This window comes from Corapipo altera, unplaced genomic scaffold (assembly GCF_003945725.1).
Source record: "Corapipo altera isolate COAL_440 unplaced genomic scaffold, ASM394572v1 64, whole genome shotgun sequence".
Classification (NCBI taxonomy): domain Eukaryota; kingdom Metazoa; phylum Chordata; class Aves; order Passeriformes; family Pipridae; genus Corapipo; species Corapipo altera.
In genome coordinates this window covers 1333679-1355398 of record NW_020884893.1, presented here as the reverse complement: position 1 = coordinate 1355398, position 21720 = coordinate 1333679, and the positions used below count along the sequence as shown (strand labels likewise).

At 44.0% G+C, this 21720-nt stretch overlaps 1 protein-coding gene across 14 annotated transcripts in view; it reads right to left on the bottom strand.

Annotated features, from left to right (window-relative positions):
- Positions 1-21720, bottom strand: part of PTPRT (protein tyrosine phosphatase, receptor type T) — a 459737-nt gene that overhangs the window by 10912 nt on the left and 427105 nt on the right. For 13 of the 14 annotated variants that reach the window (XR_003528091.1, XM_027645791.1, XM_027645793.1 and 10 more), the window contains 9 exons: positions 19747-19823; positions 18822-18858; positions 17711-17808; positions 15951-16067; positions 14525-14679; positions 12137-12272; positions 10760-10909; positions 6763-6936; positions 3047-3178 (listed from right to left, as the gene is read on the bottom strand). Coding sequence is in view for 13 of the 14 variants with exons in the window: in XM_027645791.1 (XP_027501592.1) it covers positions 3047-3178; positions 6763-6936; positions 10760-10909; positions 12137-12272; positions 14525-14679; positions 15951-16067; positions 17711-17808; positions 18822-18858; positions 19747-19823 (1076 nt within the window). In the remaining variant the exon portion in view is untranslated. The remainder of the gene's footprint in view (positions 1-3046; positions 3179-6762; positions 6937-10759; positions 10910-12136; positions 12273-14524; positions 14680-15950; positions 16068-17710; positions 17809-18821; positions 18859-19746; positions 19824-21720) is intronic. The other variant, XM_027645792.1, reaches the window with a different exon arrangement.

Here is a 21720-nt window from a genome sequence, read left to right as displayed (position 1 = left end):
TGATATTACAGAACTGAAAGGACAAAAAAGATCCTATGCACACAAATTACAATGTAAGTATTCAAAATCCATCTGGAAATAGATTATGGGGAAAAAATATTTTGCATGAGATCTCATTAGCAGTTTCTGCTGAGATTGTGTTTCTTTCTGTTTTTCTTTCTTCCTATTTTTAAGTGTAATTTTTCAGAAGTTTTGAAACCCCCAGATGCTCATTTGAACTTGATCTCGAGCTTTTCAAGTTCAATCACTGCCAGAAACAACGTCAAGTGTGTGAATGCTACTGCATTAATTCTGCACTCCTTTGATCATATAGGATTGAAATTGGGTGGGATATTCACACAATCTTAGGCATCTTTGCCCTTGTTAGTTTTTCAAGATTAAGCAAGCCAACCAAGACCACACAAGCAAGTCCTTTGAAGGGTGCCTTTACTCTTCATTCAGACTTTCAAGCTGCTTAGTGATCTCCTCTCAAAGCATCTGTCCAATAGGCAGGAGATGTGAGCTGAGCAGGAGCTCCAGGAAACAACCTCAAGGTGCAGCAGAAAGCAGAAAAAGATTAAACACTTCCTTAATATTAAAAATCTGCTTTTCCTAGAGCAGGTCTGTGAATGGCCACAATTCATGAAAGACATCGAGGGGCTGGGGAGTGTCCAGGGAAGGGAATGGAGCTGGGGAAGGGGCTGGAGCAGCAGGAGGGGCTGAGGGAGCTGGGGGGGCTCAGCCTGGAGAAAAGGAGGCTCAGGGGGGACCTTCTGGCTCTGCAACTCCCTGACAGGAGGGGGGAGCTGGGGGGGGGGTCGAGCTCTGCTCCCAGGGAACAAGGGACAGGAGGAGAGGGAACGGCCTCAAACTGTGCCATGGGAGGTTTAGACTGGATATAAGGGAACATTTCTTCACAAAAAGGGTGTTTAAACATTGGAACAGGCTGCCCAGGGCAGTGTTGGAGTCCCCATCCCTGGAGAGATTTAAAAGCTGTGTAGATATGGCCCTTGGGGACATGGTTTAGTGGTGGCCTTGGCAGTGCTGGGGGACCAGTTGGACTCAATGGTCTCAGAGGTCTTTACCACCTTAAATGATTCCATGATATCAAACTGTCACACCTTGCCCTGATAGCTCATAAAATACAAACTTTAAAATCATCCTTAACTCCCTCCAGTGCCACCTGGGTGTTCCAGCACTGGCTGCAGCCTCCAGCTGGTGACCCTGTGCTACAGGAACTGTCAAAGTGACTTTTCTGCACTGCCAAATCCCCCTTTCTGTGCCTACAGGGTACATCAGAAAAAACAAAACTTTGCTAGAAAAAAAACCAAAGCAAGTAAAGCCTTGTGCAGAAAGATAGTCACAAGAACAGCACTGGCTGAGGCTGATAGGTTTGTGTTTTCCAAGAACCCAGTCTGAGAAAGCGTGTCATTTCCAGAAAAAGCTGTGTTTTCCTTTGAAGTGTCAGGAAAAAAAAAAAAGAAAAAAATGAAATTTGCCTCTGGATTCAATGCCAAGATGCAGAATCAAGGAGGGTAGACTGGAGAGGAGGCAGCAAATGCAGAGGATCTCAAGGTGGTAGATCACAGGGTGGTAGGACTCTGGAGGGAACCAATCTCCCCATGGCTGGGAATGGAATCCCACAGCACCCACCCTGATGGGAGATCCCCTCCAGGAATGGGGGGATTCGTTTCTCCATCACCATCAAAAAAAGAGACCAATAATTTTGCTGCCTTCAAGTGTGGTAAGACAGAGAAGAGACAAATCAAAAATTAATCCATGAAGTGCCAGCTACTTGAGGGTTCCTCTCCTCTCCTGTAACAAGTGCTGTAATGGGTGAATTAGCCATGCCAAATGTACTCTTCACACAAATTGCATGATTATGCCTTTTTGAAAAGCTGTTATCTTCTGCCACTCACTAGCAAGGTGGCTGGAGACACCAGCACAGGAGGAATGGCAGCAGCTCCTCCCCAGCAGGCTCCAGTCCTGAAAATGATGGTTTGTTTAGCAGCCAAAAACCAACTTACGCATGGAATTAAAAAGAAAAAATAAAAATAGAAAGCACTGTGATCTTCTGGAGAACCTGTGCAAAACACACTTCTCGGTATTCCAGAATTGCACTGGAAATCTCAGGGGAAGGATCCTTCAAATTATTTCAGCTCTCTTGGGTTCATTCTCCTGGAAATGCCATGTGAATGGGCAAGCATGAAGCACGCTGGGAATGTGGCAGGGAATGTTTTTCTGAACCAAAGACAGATAAAAATATGAAAGGGAACAGGAAAGGGAAGGAAGTTGAGTTTGGGAGGAAAATTTCAGCCCAAACCCACAAAGTATTTATGTTATATATAAAATACTTATATAAAACTTTCTTATACTTTTAAATATATAATTTTTTAAATATATTTTTATATATATGAAACTTTTTTATCCATTTATATGAAAGTATTTATCTAATATATATTTATTTATGTTTCAGTTTGGAGAAGACTGAAGAAGGCTTTGGGGAGAAGTTATAGTAGCCTTTCAGTATACAAAAGGAGCTTACAAGAATGCTGGAGAGAGACTTTTCAGAAGGGTATGGAGTGATAGGACAAGGAGGAATGGCTTCAAGCTGATAAAGAGTAGGTTTAGGTTAGATATTAGGAAGAAATTGTTCCCTGTCAGGGTGGGGAGGCCCTGGCACAGGCTGCCCAGAGAAGCTGTGGCTGCCCCATCCCTGGAAGTGTCCCAGGCCAGGTTGGACAGGGCTTGAAGCAACCTGAGCTAGTGGAAGGTGTCCCTGCCCATGGCAGCGGGTGGAACAAGATGGTCTTTAAGGTCCAAACCCAAACCCTTCTATGATTCTATGATCCTTGTTAAATGCAGTAACAATCAGCTGCCTTAGAAGGAGCCAAGCACATGGACTTACTCTTCATTACACCCCAAAACATTACCTATTACTTTCCAGCTCCCCCTCCTTTATTGGGGTGGGGAGACAGGGTACAAGAAAATGGCAGCAGAAACTCTCTGAAAACCACCTGGATTTGAGAAGGGAGTTACATGACAGACATGATGAAGAATCACTCACCTGTGCTGCATCCATCTCATTCAGCATCACCACAGAGGAGCAGTTGTAATCAAACACCAGCCTCCAGAAGTCTGCGATGGTGTTGGGCAAAGGGTGTTGGGTTACAATAAAGGCAGCAGGTTGCTTGTGGCTCTAATAAAAGAACAAGATTAGTTAAAAAAAAAAAAAAAAATTCAATCAACTTTTATTCAAAGGAATATTATGCCCAGGAGGCTCTGGCAAGGCAATCTGAGCCATTTAACCAGATTATACAAATCACATATCCCTCTCCTTGTTATCTCACAGCAATGAATGAGCGGCTCATAATGGGATTCTTTTGCTCCCAATGAAGACATTTCATTAAAGAAGTGTCACAAGAGCAGAGATTACCCAAATCAATTATTTATATTTTGAGACTCAGCAAATAATATTAATTCTACTATTACTACTACTACTACTATCAGTAATATTAATAATTGGAAAGAAAACAGCTGGAAGCAAATGCTCTCCCTTTCTGCTGCGATGGCCTCGAGGAACTCCAGAAGGGATTAGCCCTGTCTGTTATTGCTGCCTGGGGATGGAGTGTGACAGAGGTGGCACATTTGGATCCCAGCCATCCTTTGTGAGCTTGTGGGACAATATTCAGAGCCTGTGACAATGGCATTTCATTTCTGATGTTATTCTTTCCCCTCAAAAGGGTCCCCTGACCTCAGTCTCCCTAAGCACGGAGGGGTGGGACTGTGCTCCTGACCTCTGTGGGGCCGTGTTAATGGATGTTTGTGAGGCTCCCTGAGATGAAAAAGAACAAGCTGAAAACTTTATCGCCTTCCAACCACGGCAGGCAATGTGTAAATGAGCCCAGAAACTGCACAGGCCTTGGTGCTGTACGTCTGTGAAGCAGAGTTCAATCAAAAGGAGCACTAATTCTGCAGAAAAAGGAAAAAAAAATCCAAAACAAAAAGCCCGCAGAATAAAATTTTGGACTTGGAGCAAGGAAACAAATAAAACCCCAAAGTATTAAGCTGGCCATTGTGGGGGGGGTTGTCCTTCCTCCTCCACGTGAGTCAGATGTGGGTGGAAGTGCTGAGCAGACTGTTCTGGGAGGGGGAGAAGGTGCTGTGCACACTTTGCCCCAGCTTGTTTTAGGGGAAGGTGAGGGACAGTATTTCTCCTTTCTTCTTAACAAACCATTTTGCAGATGCAAACCTGGCTTTCCAGTGATTCTCACAGGAAAGATCCTAAGGTCTGTTCACTGGAAAGGAACAGAGGACATGAAGAGGAAAGGTGAGGAGTCTCTAAATCTGCTGGGGGAGAATTCCTCCCCTCTGTGGGCAGCAGGAGCCCTTTGGCTGTATTCCCAAAAGCTAACTCAAGGCAGAAGAGGCTGCTTTTGAATACTCTGCCTGAGACAGTCCCAGCTCAGCTGTAGCATGAGCCCAGGGCTTCACACCCTGAGGGAAGGTTCAAATGGCTCTCTGTGCCTAAGGTTAATTTTGTTTGACAGATGGCCTTCCTGAGACAATTCATGCCTCCAAACACAGGCTGTAACCCCTCCCAGGTGTACCATTCCCCTTCCTGCTCCACCACTTCTTCCATCACAGCTTTTATGTAATACATCAAGCAAGTCAAACAAGATTTGGGGAGAAGTTTAAAACCAGAGATAAACATGAGAAATCTGTAAATATAAAATGATCAGCACTGGGACTGTGCTGTCAGGAGTTCCCCAGCATGAGTCTGTCCTCACACAATGACAGAACTGACATGGTTCGAGGCAATATGGGATGGATGGTCTCCTCTAAGAGTTCATGCTCAGTCCAAGGCTTCAGACATGAAGCTACTGGGAAAAAAAAAGGATTTGCAAGGTCTGCCCTCAACAGGAACAGCTATGAAAATGTGGGATTTTGGCTGTTCCCCTCTGATTATTATTTTCCCAAAAATTTGCTCATTCCTCTTTGGAAGGACAAAGGAGAGCCAGAGAAGATCATAGTGGCTGAATTTCTATGACAGGTGAAAAATTCCTTTGTACTAAAAAAAAAAAATCAAAAAATTCATATAAATTTTGTGGGGAAGGACACAAATATTAGCAAAGTGATTGGAAGTAATGAGGGCTGAAATGTGCAAACATTCCCAGTCCCTAAGAAACCAGAGAAGAATAGATTGTGCTTCTTCAGAGTTGCAAAAGCACAAAACACATTTTAAAAAAAAAAGTTTCCTTAGGCATGTTTGTAATGAAAACATCACAGTCTTTCTGAAAAAATGTAAAATAAATTCTGTGACCATTTGACTGAACTTCTTAAATGCAGTAGCATCACTGTTTCCCAAAGACTGAAGACCAGACAAAATTAAAAAAGACTGATCCTGACGTTGCTGGGGAAAAAAATGATGACATTTCACTCTGGATCACATTTATCCATACTCCAACTGCAATAATTAGTGACTTTAAAGACATCTCTGTCCAAAGGCACCACAGCAAAAAGAAACCATCAACATAATTCACCCTCCACAGCTGACCTGTGCTGGGAGATTTGAGCCCATAAACAAAGCAAGGAAAAATGCCTTCAGACAGAGTCACATCAGCTCAACTCATGTCCTTCAGCCTGAAAATATTTTGCACATCTGATCCCTGCAGTCCCACGTTCTTAACTGCACCAGCTCTAATCAATCACTTGCTCCACACTGCAAATTATTCTTTCCAAAGAGCTGAGCTGGCAAACACTTCTCTTCCCAATGTCTGCAAAACCCAGTGCATGGGAAGAGCTGTGACACCACTTCTTTGTGTCTCTCTATGATCCAACCACAGATTGCAAGCTCAGGAGCTCCTTTGCAAAAAAACTTCTACCAGTGTGATGCAGAATGAGTGTGTGTGATAATCACAGTCTAGATTATACAGAACCACAGAATGAACCAGGTTGGAGAAGACCTCTGAGATCACTGAGTCCAACCTTTGACCCAACACCACCTCGTCTACTAGACCACGGCACCATATCCAGCCTCTTCCTAAATACTTCCATTCCTGGAAAGAAGAGGAAATTCGTGTTTGGAGATGCCAGACCCAGTGATGCCTTAAGATTCTTCTAGTGTTTTGGTTTTTCTAATTTTTATAAGCTTTATAAGTAGTTACATAGTAGAAGTAGATTTTAGAAGCAGCAGCCCTTATTCCTTTACCCTTTAGCACAGTAGTTTACACATTCCTCAACCCCTACACACCCCATTCCATGCTCCCATATCAATATCCCCTGAATTCCAGTAGAAAATGTTTAGTCTCTCTTTAAGAGCAGGCGCTTTCGTTTAAGAACACTTGTGCCTTGGCCTGAACTGCAAAAGTACAGTCAAGAAACTGGGTGACCATGTACCCTCTATGCTCTGAAGAAGATGAAGATGATGAAGAAGTGGTCTCGAAAAGCCTCCAGCCCCAATTCCAAGGGGGAAGGACAGGGGTGGAACAGGGCAAAAGTTACGGGGTGGAAACACTTGGGATTGGACAGACAATATTATAAATTGTAACACCCGTACACGGCCGGGGTGCATCATGTAATCTTTGTGCCTAGGCACAAATTAAACCCTTTTCTTATCTCATCCTCAATTAAACTGCTCTGGAGCTTTCTTTCCTCAGCTCCTGCAGGCAAGACCAGAAATCAGAGGTAAATAAGTTTTTTTGCTTCCCATCCCCTTCTCCCAGAAAATCATCCCGAGAAGCAACAAAAGCCCGAGCTCGGCGGGGCCGGGGCGGTTCTTACATCCATGAGGGCAGCATTGATGTAGTTGCTGGACTCGCCATCCACGGAGATGAGGAAGGGCAGGCAGCGGTCCAGGGGCAGCACGTCCATGCAGCGGTTCTTGTCGTGGTTGCGGGGCAGGAGCCCGATGCTGCAATCCTCCGGCCGCACCCGCGGCGTCACGATGTTCAGGGTCTATGCCAGGGCCCGGGGGGAGAGGGGGGGACACAGAGAGAAACAGAAACAGGCTGAGTGCCTTGGCATTTGCTTCCAAGAAGGATGTGATGCCTCAGAGTTTTTCTGATTTTTAATTTTTAAAGATTTTAGAAGTCATCACCATCATCATCATCCCGGCCAGGCTTCGCGAACGAAGATTTGGGAAAGGCTCTATCCACATTTGTTACAAGCATGCTGGTGGCTAATAAGGCAAATACGAGATAGACATGTCCGATTGCAAAAGGCACAGCAGAAAGACTCCTTAGGTGGTACATTCTGCAAGACACGGTTCTTTCTGCATTGAGATTTTAGAAGTAGATGTGTAGCTAATGTAGGTTTTAATGTAACTGTATTATATCCCTTACCCTGGAGCATAATGTTTACAAATACCCAACCCTACTACCCCATCTCATATCAATCCCTCAGAATTCCCTTAGCGTGTTTAGTCTTCTTTTCAAGGTAGAATTGTAGAAAAACACCTGAAGGCCTGGACCAGAAGATATCACACAGACACAGCGACCTTCGAGTCCAGAACTTTGGAGGAACTCCAAGGACTGTATGTGCTGGGAAGAAGATGAATATGAGGAAGAAGGGGTCTCAAACGCCCCCAGACTCAATTCCTGAAGGGGACGGGGGTCAGAACAGGGCAGAACCGGGGGGTGGACAAATTGGGATTGGATGGACCTTATTATAAAATCATAGAACCACTGTCTGAGCAGGTGCATGGTGTGTATTCCTTTAGGCCTACGAACTCATTAAAGGACCTGCTCTCTTTATCTTATCTCCTACACTAAATTGGCCTGGAGTCTTTTTCTCTGCGGTCTTTTAGGCAACAATGCCTCATGCAAAATATGATTATTTTAAATGCACTTCCACTCACAGATTTTGGGATCCCAGAGAAGGAAAACGAAGGAGCACCGAGGAGCTTGTTGCTTTTGTACATTTGAATCACACACTGCCCAACCATTTCCAGCTCTAAAACCCCAGAGTAGTCAGATAATATTCCTTTTCTTTCCTAGAAGCTGGAAATAGCTGTCACAGGGGCAAGCTGCAGCTTTGAGCTCCTCACTCCTCCTGTTTCTCCCATCCCTAGGCTGGAAGCTCTCATCCTTCTCCCTCTGCAAGAGGGTCCTGTGCAGGTGTACCCCGAGTATTGACTCACCCAGTAGGTCAGACTGGGTTCAAATCCTCCTGTGATTCCTCAGTCAAACTACTGATTTATCTTAGCAATGCACACACAAATCTAAGAGAAAATATATTTTTCCTTCTTTTTAACAGAAAAGCCTATTTGTTTCATACATTATTTAGATTGCTACTTTCCTTTTGGAGTGACACAGAGGATGCTTCACTTACATAGTCATACCTAATCTCTGGGGTCTTGCTGTCAAGTCTTTTTCTGTTATCTGTCTTTTCTGCAGCTTGACAAACTGTATTTCTTTAAATATATTTTTCTTCTGTGTTTTCTGTTGTGGAGGCCTCCTGACAAACCAGTCCAGGTTGGTCAGCAGGGATCAAAACCAGCAAATCAAAGAAAACACATCTTAACACCAGCACATAAGTGGTGGTAGATCAGTGGCTATCTGATGTCATTCTACTTTCTTTTGTTATGTGTTCTCTTCCTGAGCAAAGCCCATCGAGTAATACAGTGAACTCTTTGCAATCAGAGGAATACAAAATATTTAGGGGCCCAAAAAAAAAAATCTTACAAAGGGCTTGACTTCTGCTACAGAGAGGTTATGGGTGGAGAAAAGAGGAGAGACAAACAATCCGAGATAAAAAACCTGTCAAAGTGTAAGATTTGAAATTATCTAGTTGCTATAAATTCTGCAGGTTCTACAGAAAGGCCCTTGTCTGGAGGTGGAAGGCAGGTTGGATAGGGAAAACACATGAAATCTCAGATCTCTGACAGTGCAGATAATCAGGCAGGTGGACTTGTTAGAGTGTCTATTTTACACCCTACCCCTCTCTCCCTTGTTTCTGTACTGACTCAGATTACAAAAACTCTCCAGAACAAGCTTTTGTGTGTTTGGACAACATGTAGTGCATGAGAAACACATCCTGCCTTACCTGAGGGCCAGTGGGACCTAAACAATACAAACTGTATCCCCAGACCTACAGTTAGATCAGCTGGTTCACAAAGATTGCAGCAAAGATACCAGCTTCTGCATTAAACCCAGACAATTAGGGCTGAAGCATGCTCTGAGCCAAACTCCTGTAAAAATAGATCCTACAACCAGACAGACACCGAACCTCTTATGCAAAGTACATTTGCAAAGAGCATTTCCTTCCCACAGGAGCTGCCAGTCCCTGGCAGCTCAAAAGAACAGGCGCAGAGGTGACAAATCTTGTCTCATATCATGACAAAATACACCCAGTAAGTGAGGACTATTTTTTTTTCAGTGGCGTAACAGCTTTTGATGAAGTTCGGCTTCGGCTCCTTCATGCCAAGCATTCAGAACCAGAAACACTTTTATAGATCTGCTGTGCCTTGATAAAACCAGACCCTTTTTTTAATTGAACTGTCATCAGTTGGGATCCGCTTTCTTTATCTCACTACACCAACCCTGATGATTCCCTGCAAGGCTTCAGATAAAAAACACATATTCTCCCTCTGCATAGAGAGGGAGGAAAAGAGGCCTCTGACTCACTTTGGGGCTCCCAGAAGACATTCTCTTGCTGGAAAAGATACTTTCCTGGGAAAGGGGGTGGGAATTTACTACAATTAAAGGAATCTTCATCTTTTTACAGCTGACTGCAAGTGGCTTTAACAAATAGTAGAGGTCTCTCTCCTTACTGTTAAATTCACAAATATCCCACAATCTTTCCCACAAATTTTGCCCAAAAATTTCCCATAAATATCTCCCACAATTTTTTTTCCCCATATATTGGTGTTTGCTGAAAATCATAAAATCTCAGAATGGTTTGGACTGGATCCCCTTAAGTCATGAGCAGGGACACTTTCCACTAGACCAGGTTGCTCCAAGCCCCATCCAGTCTGGCCTTAAACACTTCCAGGGATGGAGCATCCACAACTTCTTGGTTCAACCTATGCCAGGGCCTCACCACCCTCACAGGGATGGGGAAAAAGACTGGAAAACTTAAATCAGTGTTCTGCAGGGTCAGTTCTCCACTGCACTGTACTGAGAGGTACAACTGCACAGGGCTCATGGCTTGAGTGTCCCAATTTATCAGGATGGGATAAGCAACAGTGACAGCAAACAGTGGAGGGGTCCCCATTTCCTGGCTTGTCCCCACTAATTCAGCACTTGTGAGTTTTCCTGTACATCATTTTGGGTCTCATCACCAGGTACTTGGCAAAACACCTGCAGTGAACTGAGAGATTCAGTTCATTGAGGACTAATAATAGTCAAAATAATGCTCACTGAGCTCCCTCTCTCCTCTGTGTGGAAGATTGTCAACAAGTTGATTGTCAAGACTTGGGAGCAGTGTATGAGCCAAAAGAATGGATAATAAGCAACCTTGAGGCATAAATGTTTCTGCATAAATTATGGAAGAAAATGAACAACAGAGTATTTGCTGAAATGAGCAGTACAACATTATGTGTGAGAATCAGTACCCTTGCTCTGCTGAAGTCACAGGGAAATTGTTTTCCCTGCCAAAGGCTGAAAAATCCATGCTCAAAAACAAACCTCTGCCTGATCCAGGAGTAATAACAAAAATCATCTGAAATCAGACCTTGGCTCAGTGTCCCCCTTCTCTGCTCTGCTGGAAATCGTAAAATAACACACAGAAACTGATTAAACACCTTCTATACACCAACTGCAGTGACATATCATATTACCTGAAACTCATCTTTTATCTGGCTGGAATTGGTCTGTGGATCCAGCCTGCTGATGTTGTAATAGATGGATCTGAACTCACAAACTGGAATGGCCGTGTTGCCACAGAGACATGCCTCCAAAATGGCATCATGGACAAACACATACTGCTCCTGCACAGGAGAGGGGATGAGACGTTAAAATCATATTTAGAATACGGATCATGAAACATCACACTTTTTTCCCCCCTTAAATCATGCCCAATATGCATATTTGGCTCTGTTTCACATGGAGACAAATTACACAGTGTGCTATGTGACAGCTTTGTGAGCATATTTCATCCATCACTGGATGTGAGGTCTCACGTATTCACTTCAAATTTACAAGTAAAATGGGAAGTTGCCACTCTCAGGAACGTCGGGACAAAACGGGGGTGGGCTGAGGAGGAAATCAGGGTGTAAAGCCTTTCTGTTCATAATTGTGAGGCAATGGTCAGGAATGGGCTTTTGGTAACATCAGAGAATCACAGAATTGTTTAGGTTGGAAAAGACCTCTAAGGTCATCAAGTCCAACCATCACCCAGCACTGCCAAGCCCACCACTAAATCATGTCCCCAAGTGCCACATCAACATGTCTGTTAAAGCCCTCCAGGGATTGGGACTCCACCATATCTGTCCCTGGACAGCCTGTTCCAGGGCTTGACAATTCTTTGGTGAAGAAATTTTCCCTAATTTTCCATCTAAACCTCCCCTGGCACAACTGTACGGAAACGACTGTCCTAACAGGTCACCTCCATTTATGTCTTGAGCCCTGGACTCCTGGTATTCTGGGTAAAGCTCTTGCCCTGAAGTAAATATGGAAATTCCAACCAAGTTAACAGCCCTTCTCCATTCCAGGCTATTGTCCTGTCCCTCAGGAGGGGAAGGCATCAAAGGACACACATAGAACTTGTGCAGCAGGAGCACAGTTCCACAGGATCTGTGCAGCTGCCAGACACTACACGATGGAGCAGAGCTTGCTTAATCAGCACCCAGAGCTGGAATCAAGGATGTTTTCTTTGTTTAGCTCCAACTGATGTACACGAGGTACTACTGGAGCCTGCAGTGTGCCTATGAATGAGTCATGAGAGGATTCAGGAGCTCTTTTTTCCTACTATGAGAATAAAATTAATCAGCAATGCGCAGACCTAAACTTTGAAGGTTTGCCCTCCTGTCTGGGAGGCCCTGAGTAGCTGCCAGTGAACGTGATTCGATGCACATGTGGGGCATGTTCAGCCTCTGAAAGTTCTGCATAACCACAGCACACAGCAAGTGTTGACTTAATGAATTGCTGGGTTGCTGTTGAGTGGAGAAGCTGCCAGAAAAGCAGCACCTTGGAAGGGGAGAGCTGCTGGCACCCACCTCTGTCTGCACCAAGTTGACCCTCTGGGACCGCAGCTCCCGCACGCAGTTGAAAATGTCCACCACGCCCTCGTTCTCTGCCATGTCGAGCATGATGTCGATGGCAATAAAGCAGCCTGTTCTCCCTGCCCCAGCACTGGAAAAGAGAAAACCAGAAGGCTCTGGGTGACCCAGGGAGCACGGAGAGGCAGGGCTCTGTGGAGGAGAAAGTAACAGCAGCACACACACCGCTGTCTTCTCCTGGGAGCTGCTCCCGCTCCCCGTTGGGTTCATTTTTCTGTGTAGCTAAATCAGCTTAGGATTCAAGGGAATGAGGTGAAATAAAGATTGTTGAAAGGGAAATGGACCTAGGCAGCAGAAAGAAAAGCTTTGTGTTATTCAACAGCAACAAAAAATTGTGTAAATAATCATTATGATTTTACAGGTCTGTTCACTTTCACCCCTCTCACCACACAGGATGTGGGAGAGCAGCCTCCAGGTTGCAAAGAGACACAATTCCAGAGATTTTCTTCTGTGAGACTCTTTAAAAGGTATGCACACCTTTACTCCAGTGAGCATGATGAAAGGGGCTCACTCTTCCACCTCAAACATTCCTTTTCCCTTTTTAATCCAGAGGAGTTTGGGTCCTGAGGAGGGTGATTTCAAACCATAGATTGTAAAATCACAGAGAAAGGAGCTCAAGGCTACTCAAACCCTCCAGTTCAGAGCTCCCTGCTGCTCGTGAGAACTGGGCCATCTCCTGCAAAACTGTGTTGTCATCGTGTCCTCCTTCCCTCCGGGAAATCATCCAAGCTGCTTAGGTGTGAAGGATAGAGAGAGGAGAACGCCTCTTCACACTGCTCCCAAGGAAGGAGGAAAACTCTGCTCAGATCAGGGAAACTTCAGCTGCCTGAAAACTCCAGCAGAGCCAAAAGCAAGGAGATATGAATGACCATAAATTAATGGACCAGATTAATCAACGGCTGAATAGAGAGACGATACTTTTCATTTGCAGAATTTTAATGAATAAGTGGCATTTCCTCTCCCTTTATCTCTCAGCTTTTCAGAAATTTAACAAATAGTTATAACATTTCTATATTTAGAGGATCCTGGCACTTCATAAATATCGAACAGTGATATTATCCAGCCAGGCATCGGTGAGGAGAATTTGGTAATTACCACTTAAAGCAAGTTATTAAAATTCAAAAGCAGATAAATAACACAGAGGAAATGGCATTTATTCATTAAAATGGGAAGGGTGAAAAATCTCTCCTTGCTTTCTTGGTGACAATGAATCAGGTTGAGACACCTTCCAAGGCATGTCATGGCACCAGGGTAGCAAACTCAGACCCCGAGCTCTAAATGAGTCCCTTCTGCCAGCTCCTCAGGCTTAGCTGTATTTGATTATAAAACTGATTAACTGCTTGCTAAAAAAAACACTCCAACCAAATAAAACACCCACCCAAACCAAAACTGTTTTAAAAAGATAAGATTTAATTGATTTTCCTTTTTAAAATAGTCGTGGGATGTGCTCTCTCTCTCGCTCTTTCTCAACACACAGTGTGGGAATTAGCGGTAATTCCCTGTGGATTTATTAGGTGTGAGATTTTGGGACAGCCAGCCCTGCTCTTCAGGCTTGTACTCCAGCCATGTCTTCTTTAGATCACACATGCCCTGCGCCCTGCAGACATAACTGCTGCTACAAACCCAAACTCTGGTTTCATAGCGATGTCTTCCCTTGAACTTGAAGTCACTGAACTCCTCTCATTCACCAGCTGAAAGGCACAGGGCAGGTTTTTAGCTTGACATTCCCATTCCAGCTTCCCAGGCTTTCAGAAAGCCAAGGTGCCCAAGGGCTGGCAGCCAGACTAATATTTCAGATCACAAAATCATCGAATGGTTTGTGTTGGAAGGGACCTTAAAGATCATGTTGTTCCAGCTCCCCTGCTGCGGGCAGGGACACCTTTTACCAGACCAGAGAAGACCTTTGATGCTGGTACAAAGCTGAGCTGCAGCACATGTGGGTACAAGAAGCAAAGCTGCTTTAAAATTCCCTTTATTGTCAGCATTGTCCCTTCTGCCACACGAGGTTTGTTGAGCCTGGAATGGCTGTCCCAGATATTTACCACTTTCCCAGCTCTGCTATGAGCCTTTAACAGAGTACAGGACACCAGGGGGTCTTCTACATTTAAAAGGCCCTCTCTGCCCTACTTCCATCATCTCCAACTCACGCCAGCTTGGCTCCAAAGCTGCCACTTCGGGAAAGGAAAACACATTTCCCTTTGTTTGCTGGCGAGACCCACAAATCATACTCTCCAACAAAGGAGGGGCGGTTGGTTATGGGCAGACAGGAAGAAAAGAGATGTAAAGAGCTGCGGGAGGAGAGGCTCAGGTGGAGGGCTGGCATACCTGCAGTGCACCACGATGGGTCCTGCCTCGGGGGGGTTGAGGAACTTCACCTGGCGCACGAAGCCCAGCAGGCCCGTGGCGTAGCAGGGGACGCCGTGGTCCGGCCAGCTGGTGAAGTGGAACTGCCGAATCTCTCGGATCTCATGGTAGCCTTTCTGAGGAGACAACACAGCCTCTATTTTTCTTTCATCAGGCTGCAATCGGCACATTCTGACCCCTGCTCCCTTCCCTCACACCGAGGGATAACAAACACTGAGCTCTCACTGCACACAGGGACGTGTCCGATCCTGCCTTTTGCTCCCAGAAGTTTTGAGCTGAACTCCAATCACCAGTGAAGTGAGCACTGTGAAGGTGGATACCAGCTCCCAATTCAAACCCAGCTCATTAGGCATGTCCAAGGGTGACCTCAGCCCCAGCACACTGTGGCTGTTTTTATCCACCTCCCTCGGTGTCATTATAAACCACCCAGAAATCACCCTTAAACCCTGTTTGAGGCATTGAAGGAACAGCCTCAGGAATGAACCCCCATGTTCCCAAGACATGGTAGATTTTCTGCAACAAATTCTCAGTTTGAGATACCACTGGCAGGGAAAAGGGCAGAAACTGGTACCCAGCCCCATCACTTGGCTTTTCTGGTGAGATGAGGTTCTTGGCAGGTGACAACTGGCACTTCTTGTATGTGCCCTGCAAAGGGTAACCCCGAAGTGTTGGTCAATCGTGATGTCTTATACAGGAAATGTGGGTGGAATCCAGCAGCAGGTCCTCTACCCTGTCAGAGTTTGGCATCAGCACTTCTCACCAACTTCTTCAGTGATTTAATGAAATATGGAGCTGATGTATCAGAAAACTGAAACAGTATTCCCAGCGTGGCTAAAGTTCATTTAGCAGGAATTTTGGAAAAGGTTTAAAACCACTTACTGAGTGTTTGGAAAGTAATTTGGACAGACCTGGAATACTCTGACACTTAGGCTTCCAATTTTTAATTACAAGTAACAAAATCTCCCAAATCATGCCAATTTGGGGATAGTTTTTATACTCTTGCTTTTATTACATTCTCATTTCTGTTCAAAGGGGACTCTACCTGGCATCCATTTTAACTGGTACCTTTTTTCATCTGCCATTTGCCACTGTGAAACAAGACAGTTATTATTCCTGGCATATCATCAGCTATCTGCTGGCTTTTGGATGCATTTAAACTTCATGCACTGTGGATTCTACTTCTGTGGCTCCATCAAGATGTTCCTGTAAAATCATTTGTCCAAAAATGGAATCTCTGTCAAAAAATTTAGTTTTCTGAAGTGAAACCTGTCCAAATAGTCACAGCTCCCATCTCCAGGAGCATTCTGGATATGTTTCCCAGAGTTCCCATTTCTGAACACAAATGAAGTGTTGCATCAAAATTTCAGCTGCCTGAAGACTTCCTTACCTTTTGGACCGTGAATGTCCGTATGACATACTCTGCCAACGGTTCTGTCTCAATTAATGTGACTTTAATATCTCCATAGACCTCTGTGTCATCTGGCCAGTATCGAACACACTTCACCTGGGGGAAAAAAAGACAATATTGAGAGGAATGAGCTCAGCTTGAGTCACAGCTGACCTACATTTTCCTCCACTTTCAAGCTGAAGCCAACGCAAATCGAGCTTTCCTCTGATGCACCGACCTTGTCAAAATTAACTGTATAAATCAGATCAAAATTCCTTTACCAGATATAGCAGCCACAGGGAGGATTTTTTTTTTTTTAAATTTGCTCTGTTGTCAATAAAAATGCAAAGGATGCATTTAGCTCTTTTTTTAGATAGTCTTCCTTGAATTTCCATACATATCCTGCCCATAGATCAGACGTACCTGGCAGTCACTGCCACGGCCCCCTCTGAGAAAAGTCTGTGCTCCTGCTCTGTAATTCTGAACTCTCTGTTTAGCCAAAGAATTTCAGTTCATGGGGATTGTGGGATACTTGTAGATACACTAAATTTGTTTGGCTCTGAGCTTTTCCTATAAGATGTGGACACAAACTTGGCATTTTACCAGCTGTGACAGGCCTCAGCTAAGGCTCAAGAAGGAAATCTCCTGAGCAGGTAAACATATCCCAGCTTAGGCAGTTCTGAAAGCCATGTGCAAAACTAACACACTAGAAATAAAAGCTGTGAAGCTCCAGAAGGGATATTTAGGCTAACAAAGACTATCAGGTTATTAAATGCTCTAGCATGAAAGAGTGGAACAGCACCTAAAAGCTGAAGCAATTAGCTGTTGCAAAGCAGGTTTCATGTTCCAGTTCCAGTCATAATTGAAAGGGGTTTATAAATATTAAATATGATTAATGTAGGCTTGTTGTGGGGTTTTGGTTTTTTGTTTTTTACACAGAGGCATTTATTTCCAACTGAACCGTCAGTAAAAGGTAAAATATAATAAATAACAATAAATGAGTAGAAGCAGCTGGCATTCAACCATGAGATCTAAGGGAAAGCATATTTGAATTACTAATGGTTGAGTAAACTATAATTTAATTTTTTCTTAGTACCAAAGCAATGGAAAGGGTCAAACATCAGGACAAAAATTTTAAGAACTCCAGTTTTTGGCTGAGAAAGTCTCTAAACCAAAGAGGCAAGAATATTTTGGGGAAAGCCACCCCAGATGTGCTGCCTTCTTATCTCCTAAAGTCAAGCCTCCACCTTTTGAGTTATCCATGTTTGCTCCCATTGTGGGCTTTGGAAATTGCCTTGTGCTGACACAAGGACTTCTGGTCCACCTGAGAAAGAACTGGTGGGGGTTTAGGATTTGGATTGTCATTTCAAGAAGTCCTTTGATAGTTTGAGCACCAGCCTCACATCCTCACCCGTCCAGGTTTTTAGAGAAGTATTGAAATCATGAGAAAAAGAGTAATTATTACAGAGGTACATTTTTCCTCCTGTACTGAAAAAGGAGAAAGCTTCTGAGCCTGCATAGATTTGTGTAACTCTGCCAAAGCCCAGAATTACAGCAGGAACATGATCCTTACTAGTCTAGAAGGGAAGCAGTTCAGTATTAGAAACTCCAGTGTTTTAGGGAAAACTCAAGAGTGGCCAAATTAATTTCCTTAATACAGGAAGCAAAAAGGCATTTTGCTGCTGAGCTTGACTGAGCAGCAGCAACATGTTAAATCCAGTGCAGGTCTGGCTTTATACACTGGGAAAGTGGCACCTTACCCTGCCCACTTCCACCAGGTTGGTGACCATGACAACACTTGCAGAGTTTTCTTGCCAAATCATCCTCCAGAAATCCTTCACTGTCTCTTGCATCGGCCCTGGGGCAGGAGAGAAGACAAAAGGACATCTCAAGGCAGTGCAGTGAATGCCAACAGTTCTTTCCAGATGTTCTCTGGCCATTGTCCTGTTCCCACAGGATCCTGCTCTCCCTTTCAGAGCATCCCTCTGTGATTCAGGGTTACAGACAGGAATGGCCTGGAGCTCTCTAAGAGCTCAGACCCTTTCTCACAGTGGTATTTAAGGGTATTTAAGTGGGTATTTCAGGTTCCAGCATTGTGGCAACAGAGGTGATGGTGGGACTGCAGAGAGTGGAGATGGCTCCAGTAGTTGTGTGTAAGTGATGGGACATGGATGCACCCTATAGTGAACCTGTGAGGCTGGACAGAAATTTGCACCTGATGCACCACTAAAATTCTTCCATTTTACACTTTATATTGGTTAATTACGAAGGAGGAAGGAAACATGCAGAAATTAGCCCTTTTCTGAAGTTTTTCCAGAAAAATTTCAGGTTTCAACAGCCAAATAGCCGGTGCTGACAAGAGGTTTATCAGACTAGAGCTTCTCTCTGACCTTCTTTCCTTCCTCTTGTCTACACTGGAGATGAAATCCTTCTACTGACTCAGTTCACACACTCTGCTCATACTCCATCCTCCACATTCTCTGCCTTCCTGCATTCCCTATCTCCATATATCCTCAAACATCAGTTTTATTCTAATATCTTTCTTTACCCTTTCAATAGGGACAAGCCAGCAATGAACCCATAAAGCAGAAAGCAGGAATAAAATAATTTCTGTGAACATCACCTTTGGGTTAAGAATGCACAAAAATGGGGACAAATAATGGTAGAGGAAGTGGTCATGGCATAAGAGTTGGGCCAGTGATGCAGGAAAACAGCCCCCTGCTGTAAAGATCAGGAGTAGGGAGATTTGTAATCTAACATGGATAGTCCTAAGTTCCCCAAAACAGGTGATGTCACCCTATAAATAGCTCCTCAAACAATTTGAAACAGCAGTGGTTTTACAATTATTTAGACATACAAGAATGAACTTGCCTTGAGTTGCAATGTAATGGCGAGGCCGGTGGTACCCCTGGAAAAAAAGAAAATACATAAATTTCCGTGAGATCACAGCTCAGGGAAAGCACTGCATGGATTTGATACTCTCCAGGTACCAACTGCTGCACTCTGACAGTTACTGCTGGTAACCTTCTGCTGGTTACTGAATGAATAAAAGGGGGCAACCAGGTTTCCCTGTGAGATTTTAAGTGAGGGTATCTTGCTCAGGCTGAATAATAAGATTTCATTATGCCAAAGAGAAAATTGGAATGGGCATTTTTTAAGCACTTCCTCAAAGAAATGCAAGCCCTGTGATTAACCTGTGGGTAACTCTGAAAGCTGACAGGCAAAACACTGCATCTTCTTGTTTGAAAAAGAATAAAGGTATGAATTTGCCTCTGTGTGAAAATGCTGCCTAAGTGTGTTTTTTATCCCTTAAAGAAACTATTTGAAACATTTCACGTTTCTGTGATTTAGGAGCTGCGTACAAGAAGTGCATGTTCATTTGATCACTGGGTGTGAGAGGGAGGCTGGTTTTCAAATGCTATTTTGTAACACTAAAAAAAAGCCAGTCTATTTACGTGCCTTCTGCACTACAACTTTGTAAAGTAGTTGGCAAATCTCAGATACCCACTAATGCTACTGTGAGGGGCTGACACTGATTCCTGCATCCATCATTTAGCCCACATTCCACTTATGTTGGTGGATCTGTCAAACACAGGAAATCTCCATCTGCCCAGATTGGTCAGACAAAATAAACTGGAGACTGAGAACCTTCTCCCTGTCACAACACGATGTGTGTGTAACGTTCAGCTGTCACTCAGAGCAGATCAACAGTCTGTCCCTGTGTCAGAGGCACCAAACTCCTGAGCGGAGTTGTCACAGGAATGTTTGTCACACTGGGGATGTCCAGGAGCCTTACATCGATGTAATTGGCATTGATGTAGTCAGAGTGAGGGTCCCCATCCAGCAGCTGCAATCTCACTCTTGAGTGATCATCTGAAAGAAGGAAAAGGAAAAAAAAGTGACAGTAACGATAAACGGGAGTTTCTGAGCGGTTCGTGTGCCGGTTCCTGCAAATGGGTATCACAGAAACACAGAATGGCCTAAGTTGGAAGGATCATCAAAGTCCAGCTCCTGGCCCTGCACAGGACAACCCCAAGAATCCCACCATGTGCCTGGTAATTGGGTAATTCAATATTTACAATAATAAAAAACATCACATGTATCCCTGTTCCTAAAAACCCTTTATTTTGTGTTTAAGACACAGTGTTTGGATCCTTAAGTCAGTCATGCTCTGTGTTCATTAAATTTGCTGCTGTCACCATAATCCTTATGGAGATTTGAGACAGGTCCCAAATGTTGCCTGGTTTGGAGGTCTTGGGACAGATCTTTGCAGGGTGTATCTCCATTACAAAAGTCATTTTCCCACTAGGAAGTTAGAACCACCCTGGTTTTGTCTGACCTATGGAAACTGAGGCAAGAGCTAAAACTGACAGGACCAGGATAAAAATAAATGGGTCACAACAGAGGTGTAGAAGATTAAAGAGGGTAAAATGGCAAATGAAACCCTGCAAACAAGAAATGGGGCAACCCAGAAACCTGAAGGGAAATACAAAAGGAACTCAGAGCAACGTTCCTTTATGCAACCCCCAGAACTCACGGCGGCAAAATGGCATCAAGGCAGTGCTGAAAAAAACAACAGAATTAGAAATGTTCATCTCTTCGAGGAGGTTCAAAGTTACTTTAGATAAGGCAATAAACCAGCAGAGATCAATCTTTTCATCTCCCAGCACGCTCCACAGTTCAGACGCGGGAAGGAACTACCCCAGCGGGCAGATTATGTCATGATTTTCCACCAAGGGAATAGTTTGATCTTTCTCTGGAACAGCTGGTGCTGGGCTCTGTCACAGGAGATACTCCTGAGCCAGGCTGCTGATGTGATTTGCTCTGGCAATCCCAGCACTGGCATGGAATTAATTGCAGAACTGCTATCTAAGGGCCAGTTGCTTGGCAAAGGCTCCTGGGTTACAGGGGTCACTGCTGGCCGTGCTGTGCTCATTTCTAAATGATTTTTTAAAAGAAGTATAATATCGAGTCCATTAAGTTTACTTCCTCCCTACCAGCTATATAGACCATAGCTCTGACAGCAAAGCTTTAATGCTCAGCAGCACTTTGCAAAATACAGGCCCAGGCATGATTTACATTCTATTAAAAGGAACCATAGCAATGAAACATAAAAATACGAGGTGTAATTCTGCAGCAACTCAGTCAAAAAGGGTTTTGGTCGTGACTTAATTAAATGTAGAATCAGATAATAATTGTGAAGACAGATGTTTGGGCAGCTCTGAAAACCAAGGTTTGGATATATATTAAATATTCATTCGGCTGTGTAAAGGAACGGTCCTACTCTGTTCATTCTTTGGGTGAGATTTACACACCTCGTTGCTGTGTTTATGAAATCCCCCATTTGCATTCGGAGAAGGTTATGCAGGTGAATCCATCAGAAGCTCTGTTATATTTGTATTAATAAATATAACCTTTGTAGACACAGGGAAGTGGGTACATTTCTCAGAGCGCTGATGTTCCCAATTACCCGCGCTCAAGGCAACTGCACGAGGAGCTGCAGTAAATCATGTGCTCAGACAGACAACAAAAGAATTTATACTTAGAGCAATTCACAAAGACAGACAAAGAGCTGATTAAACTGGACATCTGGATGAAATACAGAAAAAACTCCCGCAGACAATTTCCCACTTGCAATTCAGGGCAGCAAACTGAGCTTGTTGAGAGTCCCAGGGAACAACAGCAAAGGAAAACAAACCCTGGAGGTGATGGTGGGGAGGGGAAACATTTACTGACTCGATGCCACAAGAGAACAACGTTATGGAAGTGT